This window comes from Mercenaria mercenaria, chromosome 17 (genome assembly GCF_021730395.1).
Source record: "Mercenaria mercenaria strain notata chromosome 17, MADL_Memer_1, whole genome shotgun sequence".
NCBI classification, from domain to species: Eukaryota; Metazoa; Mollusca; class Bivalvia; order Venerida; family Veneridae; genus Mercenaria; species Mercenaria mercenaria.
The window spans coordinates 48,409,925-48,430,826 of record NC_069377.1 but is presented as its reverse complement, the minus strand read 5'-3'; the positions used below and the strand labels follow the sequence as shown (position 1 = coordinate 48,430,826).

The window sequence follows — 20,902 nt, the reverse complement described above, 5'->3', positions numbered from 1 at the left end:
CATTTTAAAGAGAAATAAAATTGCTCTTAGAATAATTATTAATATGTCATTCTAACATTCTGTATATATGCTATGAAACAAATGTATAAATTTTCAGAATAAAAGGGAATTAGTTCATGTGATATTACAGAATTAAGTAAAAGTTACTAAACTTCATATTAGCATAAAGAAAGTCAAAACCATTACATAATTATCTTTCACTAAAACGAAAGTAGGGAATTCCAAATTTCAAAGTGGAAACTGATAAGATTTCGTTAGTTTCGCATCTGTCCCGGGTACTAAATTTATATATAACACGTATATGCATTTTACATGCATTTATATTCAAGTAGTTATTTATGATTATATTTGAACAAAGGAGAGATAAAAAGAATAAACATAATGTATGACAATAAACCAAAGGAGTGGGGGTGCTTCAAAGTCTGGGCAGAACGTAAAATGGCGAGTTTCGGTGTCGGGGTCCAGTCCCGCAACAGTAGAAGAAACTGGGGTGCCACCGGGTGGTCGTTGTAGAGAGGGTGGACGCCCGACACGCCCGGGTGGTGGCCATCCTGGTTAAGGTCTGGTTTCCGAGCAAGGGTGGACTTTGGTGTTTGGCCGGGAACGCTCTCCCCTTTTTTGACTTGCTTATTTGTAATGTTTCTCCAGTGGGATAATCGTCGTGTAGTTTTGACTGAAGACACCATGTTTTCACTTCCAAGGACAGGTTTTCTCTCTAAATAGCATTCGCCTAGTAGGTTCAGATAAATACCGCCCCCCCCCCCCCCCCCCCCCCCCACACACACACACACACACCACACACAAAATAATAATATAAAATAAAATGAGTCTAGGTAAATAGAATGATGACAGATGCGGTTTTCATCACCAAAGTATAACTTACTTAAGATTTTGTAGTAGTAATGATTTCCTACTGGGTTTCACATGGTCTTCCGTTTTATCTATTTCTTTCACCCTAATTGTCATAAAGATTCACACTTATTCTGTCCACTTCCTTGAAAAAAGTAAGATTAAGGTGTTGTCGCGACCCTATAAGAGCTTGAACCTACAACCCCAGGATCGAAAGGCAAACACCTTGAGATTGACCCCGTTTAAAGATTTTTTAATCAATCACTAGCCAAAATTAACTCCATGTGATCTCCAGTCGGGACTATCTTTTAATGCCGGGCAAAAGACAAAACCACATTGGAACTACAACCAGTGAAATCGGAACCTTGACACATTAGTTCCGCGCACACGATACTAGGGGGAAAAAAGACAACATTGTTCCGACAAGATATTATACGTACTATAACAATGTAATATCATAACAGTTACATTAATGTAACTACAATTTAAACATACTGAGGTCTTTTTCTTTATAAAGGTATTAGACACAATAATTCTATTAATTCAGTACCAAAGACATGATGTTGGCGTTGTATGCTGAATTGACAGAAATGGTTGATGTCGCAACAATTTAAAACTGTAACATTTTTTCAACATGAACCAACATGTTTCTGAAAAAAAAATGCTTTTTAATGCTGTATAATGACAAAGCACTAAATATGTGCACATTTTGTAATTAGGTATCTGGCATACTGACAATCCGTTGGTGAAGCAATACATGATAGTTTGATTCTAATATGCAAATTACATTTAACAGGTACGAATAAAGAGTGCTGCTATATATACATTTAATCTTCTATTTCACATGAACGGCTTGTTACACTTAAAAGCTAATTTACGCACATTGTATGGATTACTAGGTAGGCAGGATAGAACTCACTCTACGCACTCATACGTTTTTTCAGCGTTGTTAGCACAAATACACGTTGCACGGTGACGTGTCCACCTACAATATTTGGTGCCTTAAATGAGACGTGAACTAGTGCTTCCCCATTCTTCCATCTACGTTTTTACATAAAAAAAAACATATTACAATCGCTCGAAATAATAATCAGCGGAACCATGTTTTAATTATCCAAACAATACTAATCAGTTACACGCTGTGTGGATAATTCACTCGGACAAGACTCGTGGAATTCTTTCGCAGGTGTAGGCCCTATACTCTGCGTATTGTTTATATAATTTTATGTTAAAATATGTTTATGCTAGATCTTATTTCAAAAATAAACGTAGCTACATATGGTTCGCCCTCAAAATTGGGAATACAGTAGTAACATGGATTCTGTTAATTTAATGTTTGTTGTTACAACAGTAATAGAATAAAGAATGTTGTTACCGTAACTGCTATTAAAACCTAAAAGCAGCAAAACTGCAAGTACTACTCCAGTGCAAACTTCCGGTGATCCGTAGGTTTATGCTACTTCGAACTGTATACATTGTATAGATGTTACATTCTTACTATTTTTCAGCTTTGTAATTGACATTTCATACATTCGCTAAGTTTAACTGCTGTAGCTGCTGGCAGTTGTAGCAGTTAACTGCTGTAACTGCTGGCAGTTGTAGCAGTTAACTGCTGTAACTGCCAGCAGTTGTAGCAGTTAACTGCTGTAACTGCTGCAACCGCTAACTGCCAACTTCCTGCTGGTGAAGTTTTGATATTCGTGGCATTTTTACAATACATTGCTAACTTGAATAGTGTATTCCTATTGTTACTTTGTAACAGTTCTAAAAACTTGAATATACTTGGTCTTGTATAGTAATACTTTTTGATATATTGTTTTCTTACATCTGTGTAAAAAGGACATATAATGATAAAATGAAACTCATCTTCTCTTCTTTATCCCTTTCATTACAACATTGACAATAACGTTCATTTCTTTGTAATCTATTTCTGGCGTATCGTCCAGTATGTATTCTAAGGCTATGTGCAGAAATTCTAAGTCTAGTTATATACAATCTTAAATTGTTTGGTAATAGATCCAAATAGTTTTCATAAGTAAAACTGAATTTAAAATTATTGTACAGATCTAGCACAGCAGTTTCTTTAGATACATGCCAACCTTGAATAAAACAGTCAATAACACGTTGCCTAAATACATGCATAAAATGTTTACACTCAATTACATAAGGGTTATTCCAAATATCTACAAAACCATAATCACATAAAAGGTTCTTTAATTTTAAAACCCAATTATTTAATCCTTTATTACAATCACTTAATGATTTTTGATACGTAAGTTTTAAAGATGATACAATCTGAAGAACAACAGAAAACAACAGCAGTAGTTTTAAAGATGATACAATCTGAAAAACAACAGAAAACAGCAGCATTAGTTTTAAAGATGATACAAGCTGAAAAACAACAGAAAACAGCAGCATTTGTTTAAAACAGAACAGCAAGTAACAACATTAGTTTTAAAGATGATACAATCTGAAAAATAACAGCATTTGTTTAAGAAAAAGAACAAAAAACAACAGCATTAGTTTTAAAGATGGTATAATTTAAGAAACAACAGAAAACTACATCATTTGTTTAACAAAAAATAACAAACAACAACAGCATAAGTTTTAAAGATGAAACAATTTGAATAACAACAGACAACAACAGCATGTTTTAAAGATGGTATAATTTAAGAAACAACAGAAAACTACATCATTTGTTTAACAAAAAAATAACAAAAAACAACAGCATTAGTTTTAAAGATGAAACAATTTGAATAACAACAGACAACAACAGCATTTATTTAAAACAAAGAACAAGAAACAATTGCATTGGCTTTAAAAATGATACAACCTGAAAAACAACAGCTTTAGTACTAAAGATGATACAATCTGCAAAAATAACAGGCAACAACAGCATTTGTTTAATTATAAAAAGAACAGAAATCAACAGCATTAATTTCAAAGATGATACAATCAGAAAAACAACAGAAAACATCAGCATTTGTTTAACAAGAGCACCGCCTTGCGGGTGCTGACGCTCATCTGATTTTTTTTAGTGTAATAGAAATATTGTCCTACCCATGATTTTCTAAGTCTAAAAAGGGCCATCATTCTTGCAAAAAGCAGGATAGAGTTATGTTTCTTGATGTACAGTGTCCACTTATGATGGTGAAAAACTGTTGCAAGTTTTAAAGCAATAGCTTTGATAGTTTATGAGAAAAGTTGACTTAAACATAATACTCAACCAAGAAAATGATTTTCTAAGTCCAAAAGGGGCAATAATTATTGCAAAAAGCAGGATGGAGTTATGTTGCTTCCTGTACAGGGTCAGCTTATGATGGGGAACAAGTGTTGCAAGTTTCAAAGCAATAGCTTTGATAGTTTAAGAGAAAAAGTTGACCTAAACATAAAACTTAACCAAGAAATCTGATATTTTCTAAGTCCAAAAGGGGCCATAAATCTTGCAAAAAGCAGGACGGAGTTATGTTTCTTGCTGTACAGGGTCAACTTATGATGGTGAACAAGTGTTGCAAGTTTTAAAGCAATAGCTTTGATAGTTTAGGATTAAAGCTGACCTAAACATAAAACTTAACCAAGAAAACTGATTTTCTAAGTCCAAAAGGGGCAATAAATCTTGCAAAAAGCAAGATGGAGTTATGTTTCTTGATGTACAGGGTCAGCTTATGATGGTGAACAAGTATTCCAAGTTTCAAAGCAATAGCTTTGATAGTTTAGGAGAAAAGTTGACCTAAACATAAAACTTAACCAAGAAATCTGGTATTTTCTAAGTACAAAAGGGGCCATAAATCTTGCAAAAAGCAAGATGGAGTTATGTTTCTTGCTATACAGGGTCAGCTTATGATGGTGAACAAGTATTCCAAGTTTCAAAGCAATAGCTTTGATAGTTTAGGAGAAAAGCTGACCTAAACATAAAACTTAACCAGGCAACGCCGACGCAGACGCCGACGCTGACGCCGACAACCGCTCAAGTGATGACAATAACTCATCATTTTTTTTCAAAAAATCAGATGAGCTAAAAAGGACATTAAAACAACAGCATTAGATTTAAAGATGATACAATAAGGAAAACAAGAGAAAACAACAGCTTTAGTTTAAAAAGAAATTTTAAGTTTAACAGTTATAATTAATGAAGTCCCATTAATATGAAACTAAGTGTCATTTACTACCATATTACTTTTCAACAGTACAATGTTTAAGTTATGAAACAAAAAAGTAGCATGCATTCTGCCAAATGATCACTAATACCCTAAAAAGCTAAGCTACAACATATACAATACATAAAAACTAAGATAAGCACCTGCAAAGAGCATGTTATGATATATCAATACACTATTACAACTATGAACTTGAGAAACTGGACCGGACACCTAAAATCAAAGTACAATGTATTAGTATTTGAGCTCTGGGGCAATGGTTGCTCAATTCCATTTTAGCTTCTCTCCATTTTAGAAACAAAAACATATCTCTTATAGTTGATGAATAACAGTTTTAGAATTATCAAACAGTGAGTGCATTTGCTAAGTATACTATTCTGTATTATATAAAATAAATGTAACTATTATGAAGAAGAGAAACCACCAGTAGCCAAGACATAATAATTATACAGTCTTTTAAATTTTTTCTTTCAATTTTTGAAAAATTCCCCGATTTTTTTTTCAAACTTTTCAAATTCCCTGAATTTTCCATACAGGGATTTTTTTAGCCTTTTCCCCTGTTTTCCAGAGTCGCTGGCCACCCTGATACAATCTGAAAAACAACAGATAACAACAGCATTTGTTTAAAAAAAAAAGAACAAAAAACAACAGCATTAGTTTTAACAAGAGCTGTCTGATGACAGCGCGCTCGACTATTCAAAGAATTGATTGAAGAATGGGGTCAAAATAATACCAAAGATATTCAGACAAAAGAAAAGAAAGATTAGACAATGTTCCTGTATTTGTGGATTTCGATAAGTCTTGCACTAAATGGCAATGTGTGAACCAATTTCAAAGTCCAAAAAGGGCCATAATTCAGCCAATATAATTGTCAGAGTTATGTACTCTTGCCTACAGATTGAAATCCTGATGATTAACAAGTGTTCAAAGTTTAAAATTAATATGTCAAATAGTTCTGACAAAACGTGGACTTGTATGGAAACAGAACAAATTTCCAAGTCCAAAAAGGGCCATAATTCAGCCAAAATAGATAACAGAGTTACGTACTCTTTCCAGATAGAGACTATTATACTGAACAAGTGATAAAAGTTTCAAAGCCATACATCAAACACTTTACACAAAATATTAACTGGTACAAAAAACTTAACCCAGATTTCTAAGTCAAAAGGGGCCATAATTCAGCCAAAATCCTTGATGGAATTATGTACTTTTGCCTATAACTGGTAATGGTGATGGTAAACAGGTGTTGAAAGTTTCAAAGCTTTATCTCAAAAGACTTTGTCAAAATATGAATTGGTACAAAAAAATTAACCAAGATTTCTAAGTCAAAAAGGGCCATAATTCAGCCAAAATCCTGGATGGAGTTATGTTCTCTTGCCTATAACTGGTTATGGTGATGATAAACAAGTGTTGAAAGTTTCAAAGCTTTATCTAAAAAGACTTTGTCAAAATATGAACTGGTACGAAAAACTTAACCGAGCTTTTTAAGTCAAAAGGGGCCATAATTCAGCCAAAATCCTTGATGGAGTTATGTACTCTTGTCTATAACTGGACATGGTTATGGTAAACAAGTGTTGAAAGTTTCAAAGCTTTATCTCAAAAGACTTTGTCAAAATGTGGACTGGTACGAAAAACTCAACCAAGGTGTGACGCTGACACCGACGTCGACACTGTGGTGAGCAGGATAGCTCTACTTATTCTTCGAAAAGTCGAGCTAAAAATGACACAATCTGAAGAACAACAGAAAACAACAGCATTAATTTTAAAGCTGAAACAATCTGAAAAACAAGAGCTGTCTGATGACAGCGCGCTCGACTATTCGAAGAATTGATTGAAGAATGGTGTCAAAATATTTCCAAGGATATTCAGACAAAAGAAATAAATAGATAAGACAAACAATGTTCCTGTATTACTTTGATTTCGATAAGTCTTGCACTAAATGGCAATATATGAGCCAATTTCAAAGTCCAAAAAGGGCCATAATTCAGTCAAAATAGTTATGTACTCTTGCCTACAGATGGAAATCATAATGATAAACAAGTGTTCAAAGTTTAAAAGCCATATGTCAAATAGTTTTGACAAAACATGGACTTGTATGGAAACAGAACCAATTTCAAAGTCCAAAATGGGCCATAATTCAGCCAAAATAGATGACAGAGTTATGTTCTCTTTCCTACAGATAGAGACTATTATACTAAACAAGTGATAAAAGTTTCAAAGCCATATGTCAAACACTTTACAAAAAATAGAACTGTACGAAAAACTTAACCAAGATTTCTAAGTCAAAAAGGGCCATAATTCAGCCAAAATCCTGTGGAGTTATGTACTCTTGCCTATAACTGGACATGGTGATGGTAAACAAGTGTTGAAAGTTTCAAAGCTTTATCTCAAAAGACTTTGTCAAAATATGAACTGGTACGAAAAACTTAACCATGATTTCTGAGTCAAAAGGGCCATAATTCAGTCAAAATCCTTGATGGAGTTATGTGCTCTTGCCTATAACTGGACATGGTGATGGTAAACAAGTGTTGAAAGTTTCAAAGCTTTATCTCAAAAGACTTTGTCAAGATTGTGGACTGGTACGAAATATTAACCCAGATTTCTAAGTCAAAAAGGGCCATAATTCAGCCAAAATCCTTGGAGTTATGTACTCTTGCCTATAACTGGACATGGTGATGGTAAACAAGTGTTGAAAGTTTCAAAGCTTTATCTCAAAAGACTTTGTCAAAATATGAACTGGTACGAAAAACTTAACCATGATTTCTAAGTCAAAAGGGGCCATAATTCAGCCAAAATCCTTGATGGAGTTATGTGCTCTTGCCTATAACTGGCCATGATGATGGTAAACAAGTGTTGAAAGTTTCAAAGCTTTATCTCAAAAGACTTTGTCAAAATGTGGACTGGTACGAAAAACTTAACCCAAGGTGTGACGCCGACGCCGACGCCGACGCCGTGGTGAGTAGGATAGCTCTACTTATTCTTCGAATAGTCGAGCTAACAACAGAAAACAGCAGCATTTGTATAAAAAAGAACTGAAAACAACAGCAATAGCTTTAAAGAAGATACGATATGGAAAACAACGGATTTAGTTTAAAAAAGAAGAGAAAACAACAGCATTAGTTATAAAGTTGACACAATTTGAAAAACAACAGACAACAACAGCATTTGTTTAAAAAAGAACAGAAAACAACAGCAATAGTTTTAAAGATGATCAATCTGAAAAACAGAAAATAACAGCATTTATTAAAATATGAATAAACCATATATAAACCATGTGACCCCCGGGGCAGGGCCATATTTGACCCTAGGGGGATAATTTGAACAATCTTGGTAGAGGACCACTAGATGATGCTACATACCAAATATCAAAGCCCTAGGCCATGTGGTTTTGTACAAGAAGATTTTTAAAGTTTTCCCTATATATCTATATAAACCATGTGACCCCCGGGGCGGGGCCATGTTTGACCCTAGGGGGATAATTTGAATAATTTTGGTAGAGGACCACTAGATAATGCTACACACCAGATATCAAAGCCCTAGGCCCTGTGGTTTTGGACAAGAAGATTTTTAAAATTTTTCCTTTCGGTTGCCATGGCAACCAGAGTTCTGCATGGAATTCAATTCTTTGAAAAATTTTGAAAGGGGACCACCCAAGGATCATTCCTGTGAAGTTTGGACATCAAGCGGTCACTTAGTGACAAGGTGAGCTAAAAATAATACAAAGAAGAACTACAAAACAACAGCATAAGTTGAGCTAAAAATGTAAATCAAAATATTAACAAGGAAAAACAATGTTTGTCAGAGTTTCACTCGATAAAAGCCTCTATTGTTTTGTTCTGGTTTATATCCAAGTATGACTAACACAATTCAGGTCATATCATGGCAATTTTCCACATTAGTGGTGTAGATGTATAGTACCCCTTTTTGCACTATTTTGACATGGACGTGCATTTGGTTTGACCCTCCAAGCTTAAATAAGTAAGTTAGACAGTTACATGCTAAGGCATGAGCCATATCCATATATAATACTGAACACTGATAAAAAAAAGTTAATTCTAAGATTTTTTTTGTGTTTCTTAACAATACGTGTAGTTTTAAGACACCATTCCGCATGGCCACATCAGAAATTTATTTCTTCTGTGTAGGACATTTAGATTCAATGAGAATTTAATTCTCTTTTCAAAATTTTAAGTTAGTTTAACATGTCATAATACTTCAGAATGGAACTGTGTACTTACTTTTCGTGATGCAGTGTTTCTGCAGGTAACAAACTTTTGCGTAATAAACCCTGAAGTACTGGCCCAACACTTGGCCGATGTACCAGTTGTAGAACAAATAAATGAGACTGAAAGTAAGAAAAAGCAAATTAAATATAGCACTAAACCTTTACTTAGCACATAATTATTTTATAACTCTATAAAATTTCTTACTACTTATTGGTTAATGAAAAAGGTCTTTTTTTTGTTTGGTTTAACATTACATTAGGATTTCAAATTTTCAAGACAAAACTAATGGGAGTTTTAATTGTTGTTTGGTTTTAATTTTCATGAAATAAAACAAGCAGTTTCAACATGTAACATTTTTTATTGAAATCAAATTCAATCTGGAACCATCAGTGTATTACTGGAGAGAAATCAGACTACTTTCATAACAGCTTCTATTTATCTACAAAACATATCAAGACTTCAAGAGAACCTCTTCAGTACATCTGATTTTAGAAACAGTCAAAGAGTTCAACAGGAATTATTTTTCCATACATGTGACTTAAAGAAACAGACAAATACTTCAATACTTACACAACAACATGCAGTAACAGTGATCTGTATTGTATTTCGACCCGGCCGGCAAACTTCCTAGAGGTAAATTGGCCGACGTGCCGTTTTGTTTTTCTGCACGCTGTATTTGTAATGGAGTTGCGTTAACACTGATCGTTGCAGATGCCGGCCTATTTGTATTCATTTGTCTATCTTCATGATGAAAACACTTCAACTGAAGTTCTAAATCGGACCTGAAATGTACCAATTAATATGCATGCTGAAAACTTTTCTCAAAGTAGAGCTGCTTTTGTGAAAAGCGAATGTCTCCCACAACTGCCTTAATCATCTAAATAGCAAGTCAGCCTTTATATACTGTTTACTCACTACAATTCAAGAGCAAGAACTCCAAAATGCATACACCGATTTGGCTGACAGATACTTGTTCGAGGTCTTGTGGTCAAACAAATTTTGTTCAAATTTGGTGAAGATTGGATAAGAAATGTTCGACTTAGAGTGCGGACAAGAGCAAAACTGCTGATTTTTCAGTAATTCAAGGGCCATAACTCCAAAATGCCTAATCCGATTTGGCTAGTTATCAAACTAGACCAAGGTCGTATGGTCAAACACATTTTGTTCAAGTTTGGTGAAGATCGGATGAGAAATGTTTGACTTAGAATGCAGACAAGAGTAAAAAAGCTGATTTTTCTGTAATTCAAGGGCCGTAACTCCAAAATGCCTGGACTGATTTGGCTATTATCAATCTTGGCTCAGGTCTCATGGTCAAACACATTTTGTTCAAGTTTTGTGAAGATCGGATAAAAAATGTTGGACTTAGAGCGCAGACAAGAGTAAAAAGAGCTGTCCGTAAGACAGCCAAGCTGAAATATTCAAAATATTGTCCCAGAAGCAGGAAAATATTACCCAAAATGTTAAATATCAAAAGAGTTTTAAGTTCAGAAGATGACATAATTTGACCAAAATGCATATCAGAATTATGGGACTTACTGCTATCAACTAGTTTTATAACCCCGAAGGCACAAGTGAAGTTTCAATTCAATATCTGCGTTAGTTTTGGAGATTATAAGTAACTTGCATGTAAAACTTTAACCAGAATTTTCTAAGTCCAAAAGGGGGCATAATATGCCCAAAATACATGTAAGAGTTATGGGACTTGACCCAGTGAGGTTGGTAATTGACCTAGAAAATGAAAAAATAAGTTTCAAACCTATATGCCTTTAAGTTATAGCTGTAAGAACTTGCACACAAAACTTTAACCAGGATTTTCTAAGTCCAAGGGGGCATAATTTGGCTAAAATGTAGGTCAGAGTTATGGGACTTGCTGCTATCAACTAGTTTTATAACCCCGAAGACACATGTGAAGTTCCAATTCAATATCTTCATTAGTTTTGGCGATAGTGACTTGCATGTAAAACTTTAACCAGAATTTTCCAAGTCCAAAAGGGGCATAATTTGCTCAAAATACATGTCAGAGTTATGGAACTTGACCCAGTGAGGTTGGTAATTGACCTAGAACAAGAGCACCGCCTTGCGGGTGCTGACGCTCATCTGATTTTTTTTGTGTAATAGAAATATTGTCCTACCCATGATTTTCTAAGTCTAAAAAGGGCCATCATTCTTGCAAAAAGCAGGATAGAGTTATGTTTCTTAATGTTCTGTGTCCACTTATGATGGTGAAAAACTGTTGCAAGTTTTAAAGCAATAGCTTTGATAGTTTATGAGAAAAGTTGACTTAAACATAATACTCAACCAAGAAAATGATTTTCTAAGTCCAAAAGGGGCAATAATTATTGCAAAAAGCCGGATGGAGTTATGTTGCTTGCTGTTCAGGGTCAGCTTATGATGGTCAACAAGTGTTGCAAGTTTCAAAGCAATAGCTTTGATAGTTTAAGAGAAAAAGTTGACCTAAACATTAAACTTAACCAAGAAATCTGATATTTTCTAAGTCCAAAAAGGGGCCATAAATCTTGCAAAAAGCAGGATGGAGTTATGTTTCTTGCTGTACAGGGTCAACTTATGATGGTGAACAAGTGTTGCAAGTTTTAAAGCAATAGCTTTGATAGTTTAGGATAAAAGCTGACCTAAACATAAAACTTAACCATAAAAAAAAAGTTTCTAAGTCCAAAAGGGGCAATAAATCTTGCAAAAAGCAAGATGGAGTTATGTTTCTTGATGTACAGGGTCTGCTCATGATGGTGAACAAGTATTCCAAGTTTCAAAGCAATAGCTTTGATAGTTTAGGAGAAAAGTTGACCTAAACATAAAACTTAACCAAGAAATCTGATATTTTCTAAGTACAAAAGGGGCCATAAATCTTGCAAAAAGCAAGATGGAGTTATGTTTCTTGATGTACAGGGTCTGCTTATGATGGTGAACAAGTATTTTAAGTTTCAAAGCAATAGCTTTGATAGTTTAGGAGAAAAGTTGACCTAAACATAAAACTTAACCAAGAAATCTGGTATTTTCTAAGTACAAAAGGGGCCATAAATCTTGCAAAAAGCAAGATGGAGTTATGTTTCTTGCTATACAGGGTCAGCTTATGATGGTGAACAAGTATTCCAAGTTTCAAAGCAGTAGCTTTGATAGTTTAGGAGAAAAGCTGACCTAAACATAAAACTTAACCAGGCAACGCCGACGCAGACGCCGACGCCGACGCCCGCTCAAGTGATGACAATAACTCATCATTTTTTTTCAAAAAATCAGATGAGCTAAAAAGAAAAAACAAGTGAATGAAGTATTGCCATGCAATACAAAGTCCCCTACTGGAAGGCACCTAATTTTCTCTACTGCAGTATAACATAATGAACTGATAAACAATATTGTACTACATATACAATATGTTATAACAACACACTTGGATTAAAATGTGCATATATAAAAACCCACAGTTGTTTTCATATTGAATTTTTTTGGCTGATTATAAAAATGTTATCATGTAAGTTATTTATAGTAACAACAAAGGGAAATTAATCTTTAAAAAAAAAAAAATAAAAAAAAAAAATAATATAAGTCCACAAGAAACTCTTTACCAGGTAGAGATAGGTCAATATACACCTTAAAATTGGATGTAACATGCATGCTGTACCACAGAAAAGTAGTCTCGATTTTTCTCTACCGCCAGTAATAAAAAAAGTTACAATAAAAAATCTATTTATAGTAAAAACAAAGGAACGTAATTCTAAAAACAAGGGTGCCTCATGGTGGTGAACATTTGGTCCAAGTTACATCAAAATCCCTCCATGCATGAAGAAGAAATGTTCCGTACAAAGTCATTCTTGAATTTGATCTTTGACCTCTAAATATGACCTTGACCTTAGACCTAGGGACCTGGTTCTTGCGCATGACATGTTGTCTCATCCAGGGGAATATTTGTGCCAACTGATATCTAAATCCTGCTTTGCATGACAAAGTTATAGACCGGACAAGAAAAAAATCCTCTTGACCTTTGATCTCAAAGTGTGACCTTGACCTTTAAGCTAGGGTACTGGGTGTCGTCTCATCATGGGAAACATTTGTGCCAAGTAATATTAAAATCCCTTCATCAATGGCGGAGTTATGGACAGGACAGAAAAAAAACTCTGTTGACCTTTGACCCCCAATTGTGACCTTGACCTTTGAGCTAGGGGTCCGGGATTTGCGCATGACACGTCATCTCATTATGGGGAACACTTGTGCTAAGTAATATTAAAATCCCTTAATGAATGCTTGAGTTATGGACCGGACATGAAATAGACCCTGTTCATGCTATGTTAACATCTGACTGCTAAGTGTGACCTTGACCTTTGAGCTAGGGGTCTGAAAGTTGTGCATGACACATCGTCTTATTATGAGGTACATTTGTGCCAAGTAATATTAAAATCCCTTCATAGATGGGAGAGTTATGGACTGGACAGGAAAAAAGCCTTGTTGACCTTTGACCTCCAACTGTGACCTTGACCTTTAAGCTAGGGGTCCAGGTTTTGCGCATGACACGTCGTCTCCTCATGGGGAACATTTGTGCCAAGTAATATTAAAATCTCTTCATGGATGGGAGAGTTATGGACCAGACAGGAAAAAAGCCCTGTTGACCTTTGACCTCCAATTGTGACCTTGACGTTTGAGCTAGGGGTCCGGGATTTACGCATGACACATCACCTCATCATGGGGAACATTTGTGCCAAGTAATACTAAAATCCCTTCAAGGATGGGAGAGTTGTTGACCGGACAGGAAAAAAGCCCTGTTGACCTTTGACCTCCAATTGTGACCTTGACCTTTGAGCTAGGGGTCCGGGTTTTGCGCATGACACGTCGTCTCATCATGGGGAACATTTGTGCCAAGTAATATTAAAATCTCTTCATGGATGACAGAGTTATGGACCGGACACGAAATTGCAGACGGACGGAATGACGGAAAGACGGAAAGACGGAAAAGTGCATTCCTATAGTCCCCGAAACTGGTTTTCAACCAGTAGGGGACTAATAAGTTTCAAAGTTATATGCCTTTAAATGATTGCTGTATGTACTTGCATGCAGAAACTTAACCAAGGTGTGACACCAACACCGACGCCAGGGTGAGTAGAATAGCTAGAGTAGTCGAGTTAAAAGGCAGATTTTTCGTTAATTCAAGGGCTGTAACTCCAATATGCCTGGACCGATTTGGCTAGTTATCGAACTTGGCCGGGGTCTTATGGTCAAACACATTTTGTTCAAGTTTGGTGAAGATCGGATGAGAAATGTTTGACTTAAGAGTGCGGACAAGCTTTGTGACAGACACACACACACATACACACTGGAGCAAATCAATATGTCTCCCACACCACTGTGTGATGGGAGACATAACAAGCAAGTAGACCTGTTGGCTTGACTATTTCTCAACAACACTGAACTTGAAATAATGTATGACTAGGTGTTTTTGTTTCTTAATGGTAGACCATTTCATAGAATGCCTAGGATGAAATCAACTTTTGACGGTCTGCTTAGCTCAATAGGGATAGCACAGATACTCATATATTAAATAGTACACCGACACCTTAGACAATTCAACAGGTCAGTTCATTTTCAGAATTTCTACATTTATAGTTCTTGTTAATTCTCCACAAGTAAATGACAATTTCCCCTCTTTGAAAAATGATGTATGGATGATCTTAAAGCTGTGACTAATCACACAGGACAAATTTATCTACAATCTTAATTAAAGTAAGTGTAAAGACAAAAGTTCTGTAATTTCAACACCCCACGTGTTCCACCGGGCAGGAATGTCCAAACCCAACTGCCCTTCAAGGCACTATTTCAGGCATGCATGCACCTGGTTAGAACCAGTCACCTCCACCAACCAGCTAGATTACTTCATCACATTACAACCCAAGCAAACCTCATTCAAACATAAGAGAGTGGCTCAAATTTTTTTAACTAAGCAGGATATGCCCCGTAACAAACCGTATTATTTATCAAAACTCACCTCCACATCAATGTTTGGTAGACTGACTCAAGAGGTGGAAGACATGATTACTGACTGCAAGATTGTGTTCCAGTCTAAATGGTGGCAAAACAACACCATCCCATACTCAAAATGTTAGTCGCAACTCATCAATTTCTAAAATTAAAAGGTTTCATAAATTGAACTTTCAACTTGCACTACATTGAGAAATTGTGTGGTTCAAAAGGTATTTAAGTATGAATTTATTTAGATATTACATTACTTTCATATATTCTTTAATACGGATAACTAAACCTGAAAGACAATTTCATGGATGTATAATCACAACTACAAAATGTATTTTTGTCACAATGACTTTTAAAGAATATTCATCTTTGTAAATCAGCAATCAACAAATGAGCCGCACCATGAGAAAACCAACATAGTGCCTTTACGACCAGCATGGATCCAGACCAGCCTGAGCATCTTGGCAGTCTGGCTAGGATCCATGTTGTTCGCTTTCAAAGCCTATTTCAATTAGAGAAACCATTAGCGAACAGCATGGATCCTGGCCAGACTGCACATATGCGCAGGCTGGTCTGGATTCATGCTGGTTGCAAATGAACTTTGTTGGTTTTCTCATGGTGCAGCTCAAATCTCTATTGTATATTATTCAAATAATATAAAGCACTCTGTTCTGACAAGATATTTTGCATGAGTTACCTTTCTTGATGGCTGCTGGTGCAATCATATTTGATTTTACATCTAGTGGGTAGGGTACACCGTTGTGAGTAATTGGTGGTGTTGGGTTGCCTGGTAATTGGGAGTGAGGGTAGTTCATGTTGCTATTTGGCTGAAAAGAAAATCAAACATTTAACACAAGACCAAAATTCAAACTGTCTTGAATTTGTTCTTTTGTTATACAAGAGGGCCATGATGATGGCCCTATATCGCTCACCTGAGTACCATTGCTCTTAATGATAAGATCAAGTTTTGTCATGGATCACATAGGCATACACATTAAATATCATCAGGATAACTATTTTCTTGTAACAGTCCCGTTTGACCTATGGATCACGTACTAGCCAGGGCCAATCTCCATAACAAGTTTGACGGTCCTAGGCTCAAATGCTGCATTTTTGTACTAGCAGGACTATTCATTACCCTGGAAGACTTAAATAACATTTAAAACCAATCTCATTAGATGCTGCTGAGGTACATTCATTTACATAAAATAAAGGGAGGTAATTTGTCATAAATTCAGTCAAAAGTTATCTACCCTGACTGTCCAAGTCCATCTGATGGTATAAATGACATTTCAAATCGGTATCTTCATTGATTACTGAGATACATCCATTTTAATTTGAAAGAAAGGGAGGTAATTTGAAATAAAATCAGCCCATAGTTATCTACCCCAATTGTCTCAACTAATGACAATAATGAAATTTCAAATGGGTCCTTACTGAGATAAATCAATTTTTATTAAAATCAGGGGAGGTAATCATGCATTCATGTAGAAGATACAGAGTACAAGCCTTTACAACAATATATTAGAAAAGTAAGTAGAAACTTTCTTACCATGGAAGACATAAATAACACTTCAAACCAATCTCATTAGAAGCTGCTAGACCTATTCATTTACATAAACAAGAGGACCATGATGGTCCTGAATCGCTCACCTGTTCCCACATGACCCAGTTTTGAGTATGACGTCGTTTTTTCTATTATTTGACATAGTGACCTAGTTTTTGAGCTCATGTGACCCAGTTTTGAACTTGACCTAGATATCATCAAGATAAACATTCCAACCAATTTTCATGAAGATCCATTGAAAAATATGGCCTCTGGAGAGGTCACAAGGTTTTTCTATTATTTGACCTATTGACCTAGTTTTTGAAGGTACGTGACCCTGCTTTGAACTTGACCTAGACATCATCAAGGTGAACATTATCACTAATTTTCATGAAGATCATGAAAAATATGGCCTCTAGAGAGGTCACAAGGTTTTTCTGTTTTTAGACCTACTGGCCTAGTTTTTGACTGCACGTGACCCATTTTCGAAAATGACCTAGATATCATCAAGATGAACATTCAGACCAACTTTCATACAGATCCCATGAAAAGTATGGCCTCTAGAGAGGTCACAAGGTTTCTTTATTATTTGACCTACTGACCTAGTTTTTGATGGCATGTGACCCAGTTTCAAACTTGACCTAGATATCATCAAGGTAAACATTCTGACCAATTTTCATGAAAATCCATTCAAGGGTATGGCTTCTAGAGAGGTCACAAGGTTTTTCTATTTTAAGACCTACTGACCTAGTTTTTAATCGCAGTTAAATCAGTTTCAAACTTGATCTATATATCATTAAGATAAACATTCAGACCAACTTTTATACAGATCCCATGAAAAATATGGCCTCTAGAGAGGTCACAATGTTTTTTCATTATTTGACCTACTGACCTACTTTTAGATAGCACGTGACCCAGTTTCAAACTTGACCTAGATATCATCTAGATGAACATTCTGACCAATTTTTATGAAGATTCATTCACAAGTATGGCCTCTAGAGAGGTCACAAGATTTTTCTGTTTTTAGACCTACTGACCTAGTTTTTGACCGCACGTGACCCAGTTTCGAACTTGATCTCGATATCATCAAGATGAACATTCAGACTAACTTTCATACAGATCCCATGAAAAATATGGCCTTTAGAGAGGTCACAAGGTTTTTCTATTATTTGACCTACCGACCTAGTTTTTGATGGCACGTAACCCAGTTTCAAACTTGACCTAGATATTATGAAGGTGAACATTCTGACCAATTTTCATAAAGACTCCATGAACAAGAGGGCCAAGATGGCCCTAGGTCGCTCACCTAAGAAACACTCCATAACAGTGTAAAACATGTCTGACCTAGTGATTTCATGGAAACAAATATTCTGACCAATTTTCATTATGATTGGACCAAAAAATTGGTCTCTTGTGATAAAACAAGCATTTTCTTAGATATGACCTAGTTTTTGACCCTAGATGACCCATGTTCAAACTCGACCTAGATTTTATCAAGGCAATCATTCTGACCAAAATTCATGAAGATCAACTGAAAAATACAGCCTCTATCACATACAGAAGTTTTTTCTTTGATTTGACCAAGTGACCTAGTTTTTGACCTCAGATGACCCATATTCAAATTCCACCTAGATTTCATTAAGGCAATCAACCTGACCAAATTTCATAAATATCAACTGAAAAAAAACAGTCTCTATCGCATACACAAGATTTTTCTTTAATTTGACCTAGTGACCTAGTTTTTGACCTCAGATAACCCATATTCAAAACCGACCTAGTTTTCATCAAGGCAATCACTCTGACCAAATTTCATGAAGATCAATTGAAAAATACATCCTCTATTGCATACACAATGTTTTTCTTCTATTTGACCTAGTGACCTAGTTTTTGACCCCAGATGACCCATTTTCGAAATCAGCCTAGATTTTATCAAGGTAATCATTCTGGCTAAATTTCATGAAGATCAGTTGAAAAATACAGCCTCTATTGCATACACAAGGTTTTTCTTTGATTTGACCTAGTGACCTAGTTTTTGACCCCAGATGACCTATTTTCGAACTTGGTCTAAATTTCATCAAGGCAATCATTCTGACCGAAATTCATGAAGATCAATTGAAAAATACAGCCTCTATCGCATACACAAGGTTTTTACGTGATATGACCTAGTGACCTAGTTTTTGACCCCAGATGACCCATTTTCGAACTCGGCCTAGATTTCTTCAAGGTAATCATTCTGACTAAAATTCATGAAGATCAATTGAAAAATACTGCCTCTATCGCATACACAAGGTTTTTCTTTGATTTGACCTAGTGACCTAGTTTTTGACTCGAGATAACTTATTTTCGAACTCAGCCTAGATTTCATCAAGGCAATCATTCTGACCAAAATTCATGAAGATCAATTGAAAAATACAGCCTCTATCGCATACACAAGGTTTTTCTTTGATTTGACCTAGTGACCTAGTTTTTGACCCGAGATGACCCATTTTCGAACTCGGCCTAGATTTCATCAAGGTTATCATTCTGACCAATATTCATGAAGAAGAACTGAAAAATACAGCCTCTATCGCATACACAAGGTTTTTCTTTGATTTGACCTAGTGACCTAGTTTTTGACCCGAGATGACCCATTTTCAAACTTGGCTTAGATTTCATCAAGGTTATCATTCTGACCAATATTCATGAAGATTAATTGAAAAATACCACCTCTATCGCATACACAAGGTTTTTCTTTGATTTGACCTAGTGACCTAGTTTTTGACCCGAGATGACCCATTTTCGAATTCGGCCTAGATTTCATCAAAGTTATCATTCTGACCAATATTCATGAAGATTAAATGAAAAATACAGTCTCTATCGCATACACAAGGTTTTTCTTTGATTTGACCTAGTGACCTAGTTTTTGACCCGAGATGACCCATTTTCGAACTCGGCCTAGATTTCATCAAGGTTATCATTCTGACGAATATTCATGAAGATTGAAAAATACAGCCTCTATCGCATACACAAGCTAAATGTTGACAGACGACGGACGACAGACGACGGACGACGGACGACGGACATCGAGCGATCAGAAAAACTCACCTGAGCATTGCTCAGGTGAGCTAAAAATGTGACCTCTAGAGTGGTCACAAGCAAAAGTTTACGCACGCAGTCACGGACGGACGGACGACCGACGGTGCACGATCACAAAAGCTCACCTTGTCACTTTGTGACAGGTGAGCTAAAAATAAAGGGAGGTAATTTGTCACAGATTCAGTCAATATGTATCTTCACTGATTGTCCGAGTCCATCTTATGGCATAAATGAAATTTCAGAACAGTATCTTCATTAGTTACGGAGATATACCAATTTTAATTTGAAATAAAGGGCGGTAATTTGACATAAAATCAGTCCATAGTTATCTACCCTGATTGGCTCAGTCCAACTAATGACAATAATGAAATTTTTAATGAGTCCTATAAGCACTTACTGATATAAATCCATTTTGATTAAAATCAGGGGAGGTAATCAGATAAAAAATAACTCCAGAACCTATGACTGGATCTGACAGATTCATCATGTAATCCAAGATTTATTGTTGTTGAAGATATTTTGCAAGTTTGTATCAAATTCAAATCATAAATGAAGCCGCTATTGTGCAGACAAGGTCAAAATAGCTTATTCCAGCCCTATCAGGGGCCATAACTCTGGAACCCATTAAGGGATCTGGCCGGTTCCAGAAAGGAACCAAGATCTTATGGTGACAAAAGTTTTGTGCAAGTTTAGTTAAAATCAAATCATAAATGAAGCTGCTATTGTGCAGACAAGGTCAAAATAGCTAATTTGGCCCTTTCAGGGGCCATAACTCTGGAACCCATTACGGGATCTGGCCGGTTCAAAAAAGAAACCAAGATCTTATGGTGATACAAGTTGTGTGCAAGTCTGGTAAAAATCAAATCATAAATAAAGCTGCTATTGTGCAGACAAGGTCAAAATAGCTAATTCCGGCCCTATCAGGGGCCATAACTCTGGAACCCATTAAGGGATCTGGCCAGTTCAAGAAAGGAACCAAGATCTTATGGCGACACAAGTTTTGTGCAAGTTTGGTTAAAATCAAATCATAAATGAAGCTGCTATTGTGCAGACAAGGTCAAAATAGCTAATTTTGGACC

General features: G+C 35.8%; 1 protein-coding gene across 1 annotated transcript; it reads right to left on the bottom strand.

Moving 5' to 3' along the window:
• Window positions 1-9,211: 9,211 nt before the first annotated feature.
• On the bottom strand, window positions 9,212-15,349 carry LOC123553521 (uncharacterized). The gene is made up of 3 exons (XM_053527829.1): window positions 15,219-15,349; window positions 9,803-10,014; window positions 9,212-9,351 (listed from the first exon to the last, which is right to left on the bottom strand). Exons 1-3 carry the CDS (start codon window positions 15,224-15,226, stop codon window positions 9,212-9,214), a joined length of 360 nt encoding a protein of 119 aa, XP_053383804.1. The 5' UTR covers window positions 15,227-15,349.
• Between the last annotated feature and the right edge of the window lie 5,553 nt (window positions 15,350-20,902).